Source organism: Aulonocara sp. 'chitande type north' Nkhata Bay, linkage group LG16 (assembly GCF_057382095.1).
Source record: "Aulonocara sp. 'chitande type north' Nkhata Bay isolate Kocher_YH1m ecotype deep benthic linkage group LG16, A_spYH_male_GT1.1, whole genome shotgun sequence".
In the NCBI taxonomy this organism is placed as follows: Eukaryota; Metazoa; Chordata; class Actinopteri; order Cichliformes; family Cichlidae; genus Aulonocara; species Aulonocara sp. 'chitande type north' Nkhata Bay.
The window spans coordinates 36,309,311-36,324,053 of NC_141359.1; the positions used below are offsets into that span (position 1 = coordinate 36,309,311).

A 14,743-nucleotide genomic window follows, 5' to 3' on the forward strand; every position below is an offset into this window, starting at 1 on the left:
CCTGAAAACATTGATGTTAAAAGTTTTTTTAGAGTAATTTCCCCAAACCAACTCTTGATCTCTGCAGAATGTTCAAAGTAAAATTTTACTGCATTTGTTTGTTTTATTTTGTGTTTTCTTATCATTTTCAGGACGGGGCTGAGGTGAAGACCAGCAAAGACTTGCGCATTTATGCAATGGGAAGGAAACGGTTTCTCCAGATCATGAAATGCCAAGTCAGTGATTCTGGCATGTACACCTGCGATGCAGGAGATGCAGCTACATCCTGCACTGTGGAAGTCTACGGTACAGTCTACTATGTAAAATGATACCAACTTGATGGCAACCAAGTATTAAAGCAGTTGTAGGTTTTAAAAAAAATTGTTACTGGTCCTAAATTTATATAGTTTTGATAAGAAGCGATATTATGAGATGGGGTGTTTTTTGCAATAAGGACCTTACAAAAACTAGAATGATGACTCACTACAGTGCCACATCAAATGGTTGGGCATTTTTATTCAGAATTACACAATTACTACCAAGGTCATCTTCTGAGCTATGATCAGACACTGTTAGATGGCTTGGAACCTGAATGCTACACAGCTGTAGCCGGTGTATTCAACAAGAATCACCTGTTGCTTCAACACTTATAAAGCCCACGTGCCTGATTATTGGTATCTATGCTGGTATAGCTGGACATTATCGCATCAATCACCAATTATTCGCAATTCAAACAAGCCAAGCTTTAGTTAGCAGTTAGCAATAACCTCACTGAAGCATGTTGTAGTTGAACACAACTACACCAAACTACAACAAATAAGTAACTTAATAAGTTACTAAATATAATTTTGTATTGCCTGCCAGCGATTTGAGGTTGTGGTTAAGGCTCCATTATATCAAGGAGTACAGTAGTCTAATTTTGGAGATATTGTTGCTTTTTGGCTAACAGTACTAGTAAGATTAGTATCTCCATTTTAAGATACCGGTTCTGACATTTAAAGCTCTTCAAGGACAAGCACCAGCCTACATCATTGAACTTTTACAGCCCTATGTCCCTAGTAGGTCCCTGAGGTCTTGTGATCCGGGCCTACTTGTTGTTCAGCATACAAGGCTGAAAACCAAGGGAGACAGAGCTTTTGACACTGTGGCCGCCAGACTGTGGAACTCTCTTCCTCAGAACTTAAGATCTACGGACTCAGTGATCACTGTTAAAAAACAACTAAAAACACATCTTTTTAGAATTGCATTTTGTTAACTGTCTGTTTTTGTTTTATACCTTGTGAAGCACTTTGTGATCTTTTATCTAGAAATGTGCTATATAAATAAAATTTTACTTACTTACATGTGCATATAATGCAGTTCTCTTAATGTTTAAGAAGAACACAGCAGAGAATAAGTGTCTTTCTTCTTAAAAATCAAGATGAGCTATTAAGAAATTGTACTTGTGTGGATACCATCAGAAAAATATTTGCAGATACAGAGCTACATATAAAAAATACATTAGTTAAAAGTTTCTGTGTCTGAGAAAAATTAGAAACTTAGCTATACAAATATATTGTTCTAATAAAATGTTCATAATTGTAGCCCCAATAGTGCTATTAGGCTAGTATTACTAATTAGGTTGGGAAGTTATTAATGATTAATAATAAATTATTAGTACTGCTGGATGTAGCTGGTATTTATGGCCATGTTGTTTTAGTAAGGAGTTGAAACTGCATTCAAGACGTGGCTTTCAGCTTTACAAATACAGCACAATGCTGCCATCTGCCTGCAACATTTATATGTTCTATGTCTGCTGGATGTGTGAATGAGGACTCCATTGTAATCTTAAATATATATATGTATACATATGTATTTATATATACATATTTTTAAATTTGAATTCTACAGAGCGTGAGCTGGTGATCCTCCAAGGTCTTGAGGACCTGGACATCCAAGAGGATGAAAACGCTGTGTTTGTTTGTGAGATCTCAGTGGAGGATGTGCCAGGGGAATGGTACAAAAATGGGGAGCGGATACAGCCCACAAGCACCATTAAGATCCGTCAGGAAGGTTTGCAAAAACCAAAACAAATAAACAAACAAAAATACTTTTTAGGCTTTAACCAGAAAGAAAACCTGAGAATTTGAAAAAATATTTTATAATAAACATTTCAGAATTTTTTTCATTTCAGGGACAAAACATTTTCTTCTCATGTGCAACGTGCGAGCAGAGGACTCTGGAGAGATTAAGTTTGTGGCGAGGCACATTGAATCTGTTGCTTACTTGGAGGTGGAAGGTATTCAAATAATGCACCTACTAACTAATTAGAATGGATAAACCATACTGGGGCAACCTGATGATCCTTAAGTTTTGGGGGGTTAATTCAGTGATTTTTGCTCAGTTAATTCAGTGATTTTTGCTCATTTAATCCAACTAAACAGTAAAATTTCATTTTTTCAATGCAATCAATATTTAGCTTCACATTTCCTGTCTCTAGTGCATGTATTGAATATGTATTGTCTAATCATTAAAGTAAGGTGAGGTAGGTTACAATGTCTACCTCAGTGTGTTGTGATTTCAATAAGACCCATATTTAAACGACATTCCTTCCCTTTCAGAGCTTCCAGTCAGTATTGTAAAACCTCTGCAAGACAAGACGGCCCTTGAGAAGAGCCGTGTGATCTTGGACTGCACAGTATCCAACCCCAGATGTAGCATCCGCTGGTACAAAGGCAGCAATGTCATCCTGCCCTCTGAACGCTTCGAGATCTGCAGCGAAGGATGTTATCGCAAGCTGATCATCCAGCAGGTGGCGCTAGATGATGAGGGCACATACAGTGTGCAGGTTGGAGATTATACTTGCTCTGCAAAGCTGACAGTGGAGGGTAAGAGGCTTTTTCATTAAAGCTTAACATCATCAGTGCACAAAAATGACATCTGACTAAAAGTTAGGTCTAGTTCTTTTAGCAGGATATTGTTATCTAGGCATGCACCACCTTTACTAGGTCTGTTTTTATTTCTGTGCCATTGATTATCCCATAAAATGGGTTGTAGAGACAAATGTCAGGACTTAAATTTTTTCCACCCCTTCCCCCCAGAGTCTGTTATTAAAATACCCAGAGTTTGTTATTAGAGCTGTAACAGGATAAAATCCCTCTCTTATAGCAGCAACAGCAAATACTGTGTGTGCATATATAACCAGATAGTGCCACCTACTGGAACAGCAGAGTTACCACATGTAATTTCTTATTTCGTGAAAGGTGTAATATCCCGGCACATTTTTATATAGGAGTCAGTCTGTTTTAATTTCACAATCACCTTATTTAACTTGATCATGGGTGATATAAAGTAATGTTCATAGATAAGTCCCCAAACGGGCAAATTAAAATCATCTACACTGATTTGATTCTACACTGATTTCATAGTGTAGTGGTTTACAAATTTGCCTAAATCATGAAAGAGTCCTGTTTGAGAACAGAATGAGAGCATGGCCAGCAGAAGAACCCCTCCTAGGTCATTCCTGGGAGGGCAAATCTACTGTGGTGCTGCTTTGTAAATATGGGAACAGTTAAAGAAAGACTTTGTTTAACTTTCAGGAAAGCAATGTAATAATAATGATGATGATGATGATCCAAAAGGCAAAAACATGGGATGTTTCTTGGCAACATAATCTGACGTGAAAAATATCAGCCGGGCTCTTTAATGTAAGACATTGACTTTGTAATTTTAAAAAATCATCCATCCAGCATCTTAACCGCTAATTAGTATGCAGGAGCAACACTGTTAAAAAGATTGTTGAATATATTGTAGTCTGACATTCAGTGCTCTGGATGTTTGTGTTATCCTCGATTTTGGTAGTGAACCTGTAATATCTCCTTGGATACTGATGTTCAGAGTTGGTTATAGAATAAAATCTTGAACAATTTTAAAGATTATAGCTTTCTCTTTTGACTGTGTGGCTGTAAAATCTGGTCACAGTTTTTCAGTCTTGAAAATTTTGAGTGGCTGTATTCTGTACTTAGAACACTCAAACGCTGTTAAAAGAAACTGTAAAAAAAAAAAATCATTTTTTCCAGTGTCCTCACTGTAGTTTCAGGGCCTGTGAAAATTTTATAGTTTTATTAAATAGACAGAAATTATTGGATGTAAATGAGCTGATTTTGAGGGGATCGGGTGGGCCCTTGTTCATATTTGGTTGATTTTTCTTCAGTTGTTCCTTCACAGTTTATTTTGGTGTACTTCCCTGTAATCCTGTAATTAATTTTTTAAAACCGTTTTCTTGATTGGGGCTTAATTACCATAGCATGGAGAGAGGGAGAGAGAGAGAGAGGGAGAGACCCTCAATTGTTTTGTTTTTAACCAGTAGGTGTCAGCCTCCTCAAACAGTTAACTGTCTACTTCTTACCTTGTGAAGTAAGATAGGGTGCCTTGGCCTATGACAGCTCGGATGATCTCCAGCTTCTCTGTGACCCTGATGGATAAAAATATGGAGTGATGGAAGTTTTGCCTCCTTTGTTTTAACTTCTCTGTTCAGACCGAGACATCTTCTTAAAAGTGTGTATTCGTAGGTTAAAACACTTAACCGCTTTCTCTCTCATGCCCTTACCCAGGCCAGTCTTTATTGATGGTCCGAGAGCTTAAAGATGTGGAAGTCATGGCTCCTGATGAGGCCTGCTTCGAATGTGAGGTCTCAGCTCCTGTCTTCAAATCCCCTGTGTGGACTCTGAACGGGGAGCCTTTGCAGCCGAGCTCTCGGGTACGCCTGGAGAAGATGGGCACAGTGCACAGGCTGACCCTCAGGCAGACCTCTCCGGAATTGAATGGCGTGGTAGAGTTCACAGCTGGGAAAACAAAGAGCAAAGCCCAGCTACGGATAGTGAGTAAGTAGAATAATGGCAATTTTTAAGAGGCAGTATTTTAGTAGGTTTATTTGCATATTTGAAATAACTTTAGATGATTCATAGAGGTCCGCAAATTCATCCTCAAAATATGGCTACAGACATCCTTTAATATTATAGATTATTATTAACTTTTAGGAGTGTGTGTGTGTGCTGTAAAAGTCATGCTCTAGCCGGTTAAACATGCAATTTAAAACCTGGTCATGTAATTGACACCTGAACCACTGATGGAGGTAATAACAAAGTCTCGAATTTGCTCCATTCGAATGCAAAGAAACAAAATATAGAAAGTGTAATGATGCACAGTTGGAGGAGAAAATGATGTTTGAGTGTAATAGTAACATTATGTTTTCTTTGCCATGAACTGAATATGCAGATTTGCAGGTGAACAAAACAAACTGCCCATGTGGCGTATTTAAAGTGTGTTGCATGACTTGGCGTGGTATATACAGCACAAAGCAATAAAAACAGTAAATGTTTGGCTCCCACAGTGCTGCGTTCTATTATCAATATAGGGTGTTTATGGTGGCAGTCCATCAACAGGCATGTAGGTCAAGCAAAATGGAGCACGCACCCGCCGAAGCAGGAGTAGGTTAAACTATTTTTAGTTTTATTATGTCGCCTTTTAAATGAATGTGTGCTATGTTCAGGCAGTAAAACTGTCAGAAATTCACTCAGCTTTAAAAAAGAGGACAGATTGCAACATGAGCAGAACCCCATGCATGAGTAGGAAAAGTCAAAGCAATTAAAACACTGGTGAAGTAAATGGATTTGCTCTGATTGTGTTATAATACACTTAATTTTGCTCACATGATAGCTGCATCTACATTTGGATCTTATAATATATGTGATTGCCTTCAGGTCTCAGACTTCAGAAATCATAAGAAATGTGTGGATTACTTTTGTAAAATAAAAGCTTAAATTGTTTCTATTATGGAAGGCAAAAAATTATTATTCTTTCACATGACATGTAGGTAGTTTGGGGTTTTTTTATTTTGCAAACACAGCATAATTTTAGATCTCGTATCTCTTAATATCTTAGATAAAATGTATAAAAGAAGAATCAGTCTTTAGAAAAATAATTTTTACCCAGGGGTAAAAGTATCCCCTTTGGAGTTTAATTATAAGTTTATGCCTTGAGGAAAAAGGCAGAGTTTCCAACTTTAAGATAAATAGGTATGAATTATTGCATAAAGTAATAAATTGAAATAGGTGAAATTGTAAATGAGTGTTTGTGTATTATCTTACATAATGTGTTTCCTCGTTTATCCAAGATAACATTCTGCCAAGGGTGAAAATAAAGGCTAATGTAGTCTAGTTTAATCTAATCTAATCAAAGAAGATTCGTAAAGAGTGAGGAGTCAGAAACCAAAGGAAGTAGGCTAGCAGGTCATACAGTAAGTAGGCTTGCATGCTCTGTTTATCCTCCTGTTTGACTAGAATGGGTATTATAATTTTTTAAAATGCAGATCATTTTGTATTAAATAAGATTTGCAACTAGCTCTTAAGCTCTTTATCTTATCAAAGCATTTATTGAGGTCACAGAACAAGATCAAGGGAACCAAGGACATTTTTCCCCACATGCATTAGCTTCACGTTTCAATCCTAAAACTGCATCTTTCTTTTATATGCAATCTATGATCCACAGTTTTCTGCTCACACTGTGTTAGGGGTTACTTTTATTCTTAGTTTAGAATTACTGTTCTATGTAATGCAATAGAAAAATAAAGCGGAAAAGAAAACATAAAAGGATGGTTGATATAGTTAGCATCAATTGTGAATAAAAAGGTTTATTAATTAAAAATGTGCTAGCATGAAATTATCATCCAACAGTATAGATAAATACAGCTGAAACAGATTTGTCACTAAACAGCTGGAAATTATTGGCTAAATCTAAGATTAACAATTGAAACTGTTGGCTAATGGTACACCAGACTGCTTGGTATGTGGAGAAGCTATGTTAAGAATAGCTAACAGTATCATTTAACTCTGGATTATCCTTAGTTTTATCTAACAGTCAACAAATGTGTTAGCTAAACATTAATACTTAAAAACCGGCCAATAAATGTGTTGAACAGCATTTTTGGGGTGGTAGCTAAGTAGTGCACACATGGTTGAGATGGTAAGCTAATAGTTAGCAATAAACAGTGGAGACAGTTTGCGAGTCATAGCTCGTAAATGGTAATCCGAATCTCAATGGTAAGAGTAAGAGTGGAAAGCTGAAAATAGTCCAGTTCCAGTATAAAATGACTTCATGGGAACTCATTTAAACATGAGAGGGAGTTCTCGAGTTCATCTGTCATGACAGTACTTTTGGGGTATCAGATAAAACCACTTACTGAAAGGGATCACTTCTTTGAAACAGGCGCTTGTCTAGAACGGTCAGAGTTATGTTTAATTAAATCAAAAAATAAAATATGGCGAGCCTCGCTGAACCAACTGTAAGACTTTGTTTCTCTGGACTTCAAAGTAATTTTTTCCTCTGCTTCACAGGTGATCACTGAGTGAAATCCCTGCTCTACAATTACCTTGATGTGGCTTAACTATTATACTGGTGGCTGAAGTTGTACCACTGAAATTGCTTATATATTTAAATCCAGTCTGTAAACGTGGCTTAAACAGGGTTGTGATGGATTTTCATGCAGTTCATTTAATCGTCTCATCGTTTTAACGACAACATTTGCCAGCGTGTGAGAACATTTACAAAGAGTTTTTTTGTTGTTAAATAAAACTGGAGTTTCGTTGTAAATAATTTCCAATGTGAAAGTGGTTTGACTGGGTTAACTGGGTTATGAAAGCTTAAGATGAATGTGTATTTGTGCCAAAGAAAATAGAATAAAATGAAATAAAAATCTGATTGAAATACTCAAACTTTAAGTCTCTGGTGTTAAAGTAACCCAACAACAACAACAACAACTCGAAAGAGATTTGGAATATAATGTATGTAAAGCAAAAATTAAAACTCTCAATGTGTGTCTGTATACACACATTGGTAGGCCTTTTCCATTAGGAAACTAACATTATGTATTAATTTTAGGCTCCCCTTATTTTATTACAGCATGTTTTTGTGTGGATGTTGTGGCAGCGACTTTTTCTTTTGGTTTAGAAAACAGAAACACATGAATGAAGTATGAGAACAGACTGCATATAAAAGATGGACTTACCCAACATGATGTAACCCACTGGCAGACTGTGATCAGCTGAGGTGTGCTGCTGCTGTTCTTTGAAGATTAAAAGGTGAAATCAACAAGATATAAGTAGATCTTGCACAAGCTATCGACGCCGATTTACAACTTGTACTCAGAATAAAGGTGGAATTCAGTGAGTGAATCATCAGCTTCAATTTTGCTCAACATTGGTGATGGATACTCCAATTTACTTATGTAAACTGGCTTAATGTTTTAAAGCATGCAGTAGGAAATAATGACTCCCCACACCTAAATAATGAGCCTGTTTTGAAAATGGAAGGAGTAGAAAATACATTAAACGTAAAAAGTCATCAGAAAAATAAATACTTAAAGCACAAATACCTGAAAATTTGACTTAAGTACAGTAACAGTAATTGCATTTAGTTGTTTCCCGCCTCTGGAACTGGTATGAAAAGTGAGTCATTAGTCAATGAGAATTTTATTTAGTTTTATGTTATATTCTAGCCATAACAACTATAATTTAGTACTGTATTCAACATGCTCTTAATCAAGCAGTTCAGCCAATCAGGAAAATGCTGAGTGACATAGGAAGGAATTTGAGGACTTCTGAGGTCACTTAAGACAGCGGTCCCTACCCTTTTTGGCGCCACGGACCGGTTTATGCCCGACATTATTTTCACGGACCGGCCTTTAAGGTAAAATGGTAAATGGCCTGTATTTATATAGCGCTTTACTAGTCCCTAAGGACCCCAAAGCGCTTTACATATCCAGTCATCCACCCATTCACACACACATTCACACACTGGTGATGGCAAGCTACATTGTAGCCACAGCCACCCTGGGGCGCACTGACAGAGGCGAGGCTGCCGGACACTAGCGCCACCGGACCCTCTGACCAGGTGTCGCGGATAAATACAACAAAATAAAATTAGTACTGGTACCGAAAAAAAGAAGATTTATTCATAACACACGTGAAAAGACCCAGGAAAACAGAGTTAACGATAAAAACGATAACAAAATAACGCTGAAAACCGATAAAAACCCTGAAAACCATACATTTCACACCTGAGCCTCAACTCTCGCGGCCTGGTACCAAACGACTCACGGACCGGTACCGGTCCGAGGCCCGGGGGTTGGGGACCGCTGACTTAAGACTTTTATAGGTCCATAACTCTTTCTGCAATCAGAGTAGCCATCGCGGAATAAACCATTAAAAATACTTCTTCATACCTAAAAGTCCATTGAACGCCATCTTTTATATACAGTTTATGGGTATGACCAGTGTTGGTTTTTGTGTCAGCGCAATAAATGTTTCCATCATTGGTTCATTGTAAAGAAATATTTTTTAAAAGGTTTTCATGGAAACTTTGAATAAAGAGCTTTCTGTCTTGCAGCAAACAGCTTGTAATGTAAATATACTGGGCCAAAATGAAAGAAAAAACAACACATTTGATCACCTTGACTGATGATCAGGGCATGCTTGATTTATCAAATGGTTTTATCGTGTGGGTATTATGTTTGTCGAGTGGAGAACGATTGCCGTTTTCATATCAAACCTGTTCCATATTCCATTTTTTCCTTTCGACTTGATCTTGTATGTTGTGTTGAGTGTGAGGAATGTGAAGTCAAGTACTGTAGTGAAATATGACCGTTTCAATAAAACATGCTTTATTGATGGAAGGTGAAAGTATCTCGTCTTTTTTCCCCCCCAGTGTTGACTGTTATTAGCTGCACATGTGGCAAATTCCCCTCAAATCAAACTGAATATACAGATCGATAAGGTCGTACACGCCACATTCAAGTTTACTGACAGTAGGCAGTCAAATCAAACTTATCCAAGACAGCATGAAATATTACATTACTGATGGCGAACACAAGTGATAACTCAGAAAAACATTAAAACTAGATCACAATAAATTCCTGATATTTACAAAAAAAGAAAACAACCAAACAAACAAACCAAAAAAAAATAGCCTCACCCACTTTTGCTGTTGTACACGTGTGTGTGACCTTCAGTCAGTGTGGTGTAAATCTGCTTCTTAAAGCTACTCCAGAGCCAAACAGTGGGTGACAAATTAAAGGAAAGACCTGAACCCTTGACTCTTGCTGTGGCTGTTGTACCTCTGGCAGAGTTTGGGCACCTTACTCCATTAGAAGGGGAAAAAAAATCATTTCAAAGTTCTTATTCTATAAAAGTGATCCTCTGAATAACACATTTTTAAACTGTTGTCAGTGGTTTCTTCCATACTGAACATATATAAATCATACTTTGGACTTTGCAGTCATAACATCTCGACCCAAGTGAATAACTAAGGGAGATTTGGGGCTGGCATGTTTGACAACTCTCTCCATTAGCAACAACAAAACACCAGATGAGGTGATATCATTTGGCAGAGTGTTATCCTATCCACTAGAGTTGAAGGAACTAATTAAATCGATGCTGAAGTCGTTCTTACTGAGAAACCTGACACTGGTTTTTCCTTTGTCACCCATCTGCAAATACAGTACAACAAAGCCTGACTAAGCTTTATAAGCTTTACAGGTTGAAATTGCAAAAATAAAAGAACCTGGTGTTCGTGCCTGGAACTGCATAACCATAAACTGTATATAAAAGATGGATGTAGCTCTCATGACATCACCCATTGGTTTGTAAAGTCCCATGTTTCGAGAGAGAAACAAAAAATGCAAGTTTGAGGAATTCCTGCTTCACTTTTAGACCCTAAAGCTGCACCCATCTGTTATATACAGTCTAAAACATCTTCTAAAATGATTTTCACATATTCCACCAATGCTAGGATTTAGTAACGGAATAAAAACTACACTGCTCAAAGAAATTAGGGGAACACTTACTTTGCATTTGATAAAATGTTATTTTAAAATCAGGTGAGTCACGTGAAACCAGAATCATCAGCACTATGAGACCTTTAAATAATGTTAGTTAATAAAAAATATTGGTGCTACCCTGCAGCCTCCTAGCAGATGAAAATCCTAGGTGACTTTCTAATGAACGAAGAAGAATTCTTGAGTTATTGTGTTTACAAAATTAGGTGTCTATGCTCTCCAGTGCCCACCTGCCCGACAGACTGAGGACGTTACTCCTTAAAATGGAGATCACAGGCGATCCAACTTATGCTCCTGGTGAGATGGTGTACAGTATGCTGGATGATCTCTTCCTAGATTTGGATAACGTCATCTATGAGTTCCTGAAGAGTCTGGGCGACAGGTCACAGCATCAGATGTACGACAATTTCTCAGCTGGAGTCATCTTCTGGTGAATATAAGGTCCACTCCATGGCTTCAGTGTCTTGTCATTCTGGAATTACGCACAGACTACATGCAGCCGACCATTGCCTTTCACTGCACCTACATAACATCTGAGAGTGGCTCTGAGAACTTTATCCTTAACAATGATCAAGGTACGGTTCAAGAGCACATGGAGATCTGTGTGACCCTCCAAGGAAACGCCTCCCTAGATCATCACTAAACCGCTGCCACACCAGCCGTCCTGGCTAATGCTCACCACAGTATCAGACTCTATCACATCTTACAGACGTGCTCAGTGTCAACTGCTGTCATCTGTGAAGAGAACGTGGTGCCAGTGGTAGACCTCCCAAGTTTAGAGGCCATTTTGGCAATGCTCCTCCTGTTCCTTCTTGCAGAAGAAGACAATACCGGCCCTTTTGCTAAGTCGCATAATCAGCATAATCCAGCTCTCCTTGTGTAAAGAACCATCTCTTGATATCGCCTCCACACTCCTGAGACTGTGTTAGCAGACACAGCAAAGATTCTTGTATTAGCATGTACGGATGCTGGAGCATCCTGGAGAAGCTGGACTACCTGTGCAACCTGAATGAGCTGCTCTCATGCTACCAGGAATGACAAGAACCGTAACAAAAAGCAAAACTAAAGAAAAACGCTCACTTTTTGTCGGTTGTCTTGTTGTCATCTCTCCAGTGTAGCTGTCATAGCTTTGACTTAAGTAGGTGCAATGGATTCATTGGTTTCTGCTTCCTTATCAGACGGACTGTGATGAGTAGTCCATTAATTTTCTTGAGCAGTGTATATTCACTAACAGCAGACTAATGGATATTTTTTTCTATTGCAAAAAAAAGATGAAGAAAGAAAAACATCTTTTACATGTAAAAGCAAGTGCTACATTAAATGGTATATTCTATTCAAAGCTTTTCAGAGACATACAGTAAAACATACAATATTTAGAAAACATCAAAATAAGCAATACAAGATGAACGTTTTTTTGTATATATATTAGCTCAGCAGGATTTGAGCTACAGTCTTCGGTGATGTGTTATTTGCTGTGTGAAAACTTCAAATGCTTTTGCTTCACTGACATTAAAATGACTGATAGTGGTGAATTTGTAATATCACGCTGAACAACTGCTCGCACAATCTAGCTTTACAGCAAACTTACAAAGGTCAGTGCTGTCACAAAACGACAACAACAACACGCTAGCTGCACTGCAAAAGATATCTCCAGAAGTCATTTAATCACATATGAACCATCTTGGACATCACAAAAAAGAAAAACAGATCTGTCACAGCGTTCAGGTCAACTTCCTGCACAGCAGCACTCAACCCAGCTGGAAGGCTGCTGTCACTTTGAATGCAGTACTGCTGTGAGAATCTTAGATTAAATGACAGCCCTTTATTGCAGTGTGGTCCTTGTATTGGGAAGCACTGTGGAGCCTTCTGCCCACCGGCCTCCGTGGCCCCCGGATGACAGCCGCTGGTGCTCATCTTCATCCTATTATCCCGCCTCTGTTAACTCTGTGAAGTACTCTGATGTTTGAGAATGTCATAGATGTCGTCCACCTTGCTTAGTCTCTCAAAGAACGGGATAAGATCGAGGAGCTCAGTGTCTGACATGTCATTAAACCAGGATGCTACAGGAACCTGGAGGTGCGGACAAAAGTAGCAGATGGTGGGATTAGAAATTCTTTTAGATAGTCCACTATGACTTTTCTGTGAATGACAGTGTTTGTAATCTAAATGACAAAGTAATCTAAATGACATACTGCATTTTCGGGGTGGAAGATGTAGGAGGCTGGGGAGTTGTCCAAGATGATAACCTTGTTGAGGTCTCTTCCTAAACGGCTCAGGTCTTTTACGTAGTTTCCTTTGTGGAAGACGCAAGCTTCCCGGAAAAGACGGCTCCGAAAGGCCCCCCATTTATCCAACAGGTCTGACACAGGATCCGCATACTATAGAAGCAATACCAAAACAAACTGGATTTGCCATCTCGTAACTTTATCCTCCAAGTGGTTTAATGCAAGTCCATGACATAACTACAAGGTTATTATAGCAGTCTGAAACCAAACGTACAAAACCGCAAACTGAAAACATTTGGTGATCACTCAGAAAATGAGTCTTTTCCTCCAGTAATCCTAAGTGTAATGGTTTGCTTATAAAGGATGAGGACATACCTTTGACAAGCTTGCAGTGAACAGAACACACTCAAACATTTCTCCCATCCTCTTTAGGAATTCATCAACGTGGGGTCTCTTTAACACGTACACCTGAGTGCAGGAGAAAAAGAAATAAATCCAGAATTGGTGCTGCTATTAGAGACAGATTCTGACCATAAAAAGCTCAAAGGACAACAAATGTAAATAAACACTGTAGTTCAGATCAAGTCTATTAGTAAAATCTTGGGGTGAGGGGGAAGTCTACCCCTCCCTGAACCTTGCTGTGTTGGATATCACTTTCTCTTAAGAGGGAGTTCCTCCTCCCCACTGTCACCGTGGTTCTTGCGTTCCTTACAACATAAAGGCTCTTGAAACAACTGCTGTAAATAAACTGAAGTGAATATAAAAACAGCCAATAAACATGTCAGTTCTCTTTTTATCAAAAATATCCCTTAATGAAAAGTGATCATGTCAACTACATATGCCATCATTATCATAACATAAAGAAGAAATAATATGTGCAATAAAACAAAGCAGAAGCACCTTAATAGAACTCTACATCTACCTCCACTGAGATGCCGGTGGCCTTGTTTCTGAACCAAGTCATCCCGAATAGGCTTTCCCCACTTTAACAAGCCTATCCTGGATTACTTGAAACAGACCCAGGCCTTTTGAAAGCTCTTCTTTCTTCTGGCCAAGCACAACAGACTGCAGTTGCCATTTGAAGCCAGTAGGGGAAAGGTAATGCCATCCCAATGAGCACCGTACATAATATGCTCAGCATACTGAGATTAATGGCCGTGTTTTCTGAGAAGCCTGCCAAGCTTCCTTCATTTCGTCAGGCCACTGAAATAGGCACCTGCTGCTTGGAGCCATCAACAGAGAGGGCTACAGCTCTGTCAGGCTGCATGTACACTACTTCGCGTGCAAACTGAAGCAAGGATAAACGTCTGTGTTTGATGTTTACAACAGGCATGGTGAGTGCATGGGGGAAAAAAGAGATTTAGGGTCCCTTGTGATGTCAAATTTACTATAGCAGCAAACAGTAACTTAAGCAGATAAAGGTCCTACCTGGTGAACTGTTCCATCAATTTCCACTGGAATGATAAAATCTGCATTGTTCACTGGCTGTTTGAAACAAAAGAAAAAAAAACAAAAAAACGTTTAACTTATAATCTCCAAAGAACTCTTTGAAACAGAGAAAAGAATGACGGCAACAAATTGAGCAAAAATGTTGTGCCAGCCGCCTCTGAGAAGCACAAACACTGAATAAATGGATTCTTCTCCCATCGATTACTGAAACATAGGCACT

General features: G+C 38.5%; 2 protein-coding genes across 9 annotated transcripts in view; one reads left to right on the forward strand and one right to left on the reverse strand.

The window, feature by feature from the left end:
• LOC147312012 (obscurin-like) overlaps positions 1-9,681 on the forward strand; it is a 46,132-nt gene extending 36,451 nt beyond the window's left edge. For 6 of the 7 annotated variants that reach the window (XM_086267524.1, XM_086267528.1, XM_086267526.1 and 3 more), the window contains 6 exons: positions 132-285; positions 1,870-2,031; positions 2,153-2,257; positions 2,580-2,846; positions 4,572-4,841; positions 7,353-9,681. In XM_086267524.1, the coding sequence (XP_086123650.1) occupies positions 132-285; positions 1,870-2,031; positions 2,153-2,257; positions 2,580-2,846; positions 4,572-4,841; positions 7,353-7,363 (969 nt within the window). In that variant the 3' untranslated portion in view covers positions 7,364-9,681. The remainder of the gene's footprint in view (positions 1-131; positions 286-1,869; positions 2,032-2,152; positions 2,258-2,579; positions 2,847-4,571; positions 4,842-7,352) is intronic. The other variant, XM_086267525.1, reaches the window with a different exon arrangement.
• Positions 9,682-9,793: 112 nt separating this feature from the next.
• The window catches only part of LOC147312016 (carboxy-terminal domain RNA polymerase II polypeptide A small phosphatase 1-like), a 28,389-nt gene continuing 23,439 nt past the window's right edge, over positions 9,794-14,743 (reverse strand). For both annotated transcript variants that reach the window (XM_086267534.1, XM_086267533.1), the window contains 4 exons: positions 14,503-14,559; positions 13,450-13,542; positions 13,042-13,227; positions 9,794-12,919 (listed from right to left, as the gene is read on the reverse strand). In XM_086267534.1, coding sequence (XP_086123660.1) covers positions 12,788-12,919; positions 13,042-13,227; positions 13,450-13,542; positions 14,503-14,559 — 468 coding nt within the window. In that variant the 3' untranslated portion in view covers positions 9,794-12,787. The remainder of the gene's footprint in view (positions 12,920-13,041; positions 13,228-13,449; positions 13,543-14,502; positions 14,560-14,743) is intronic.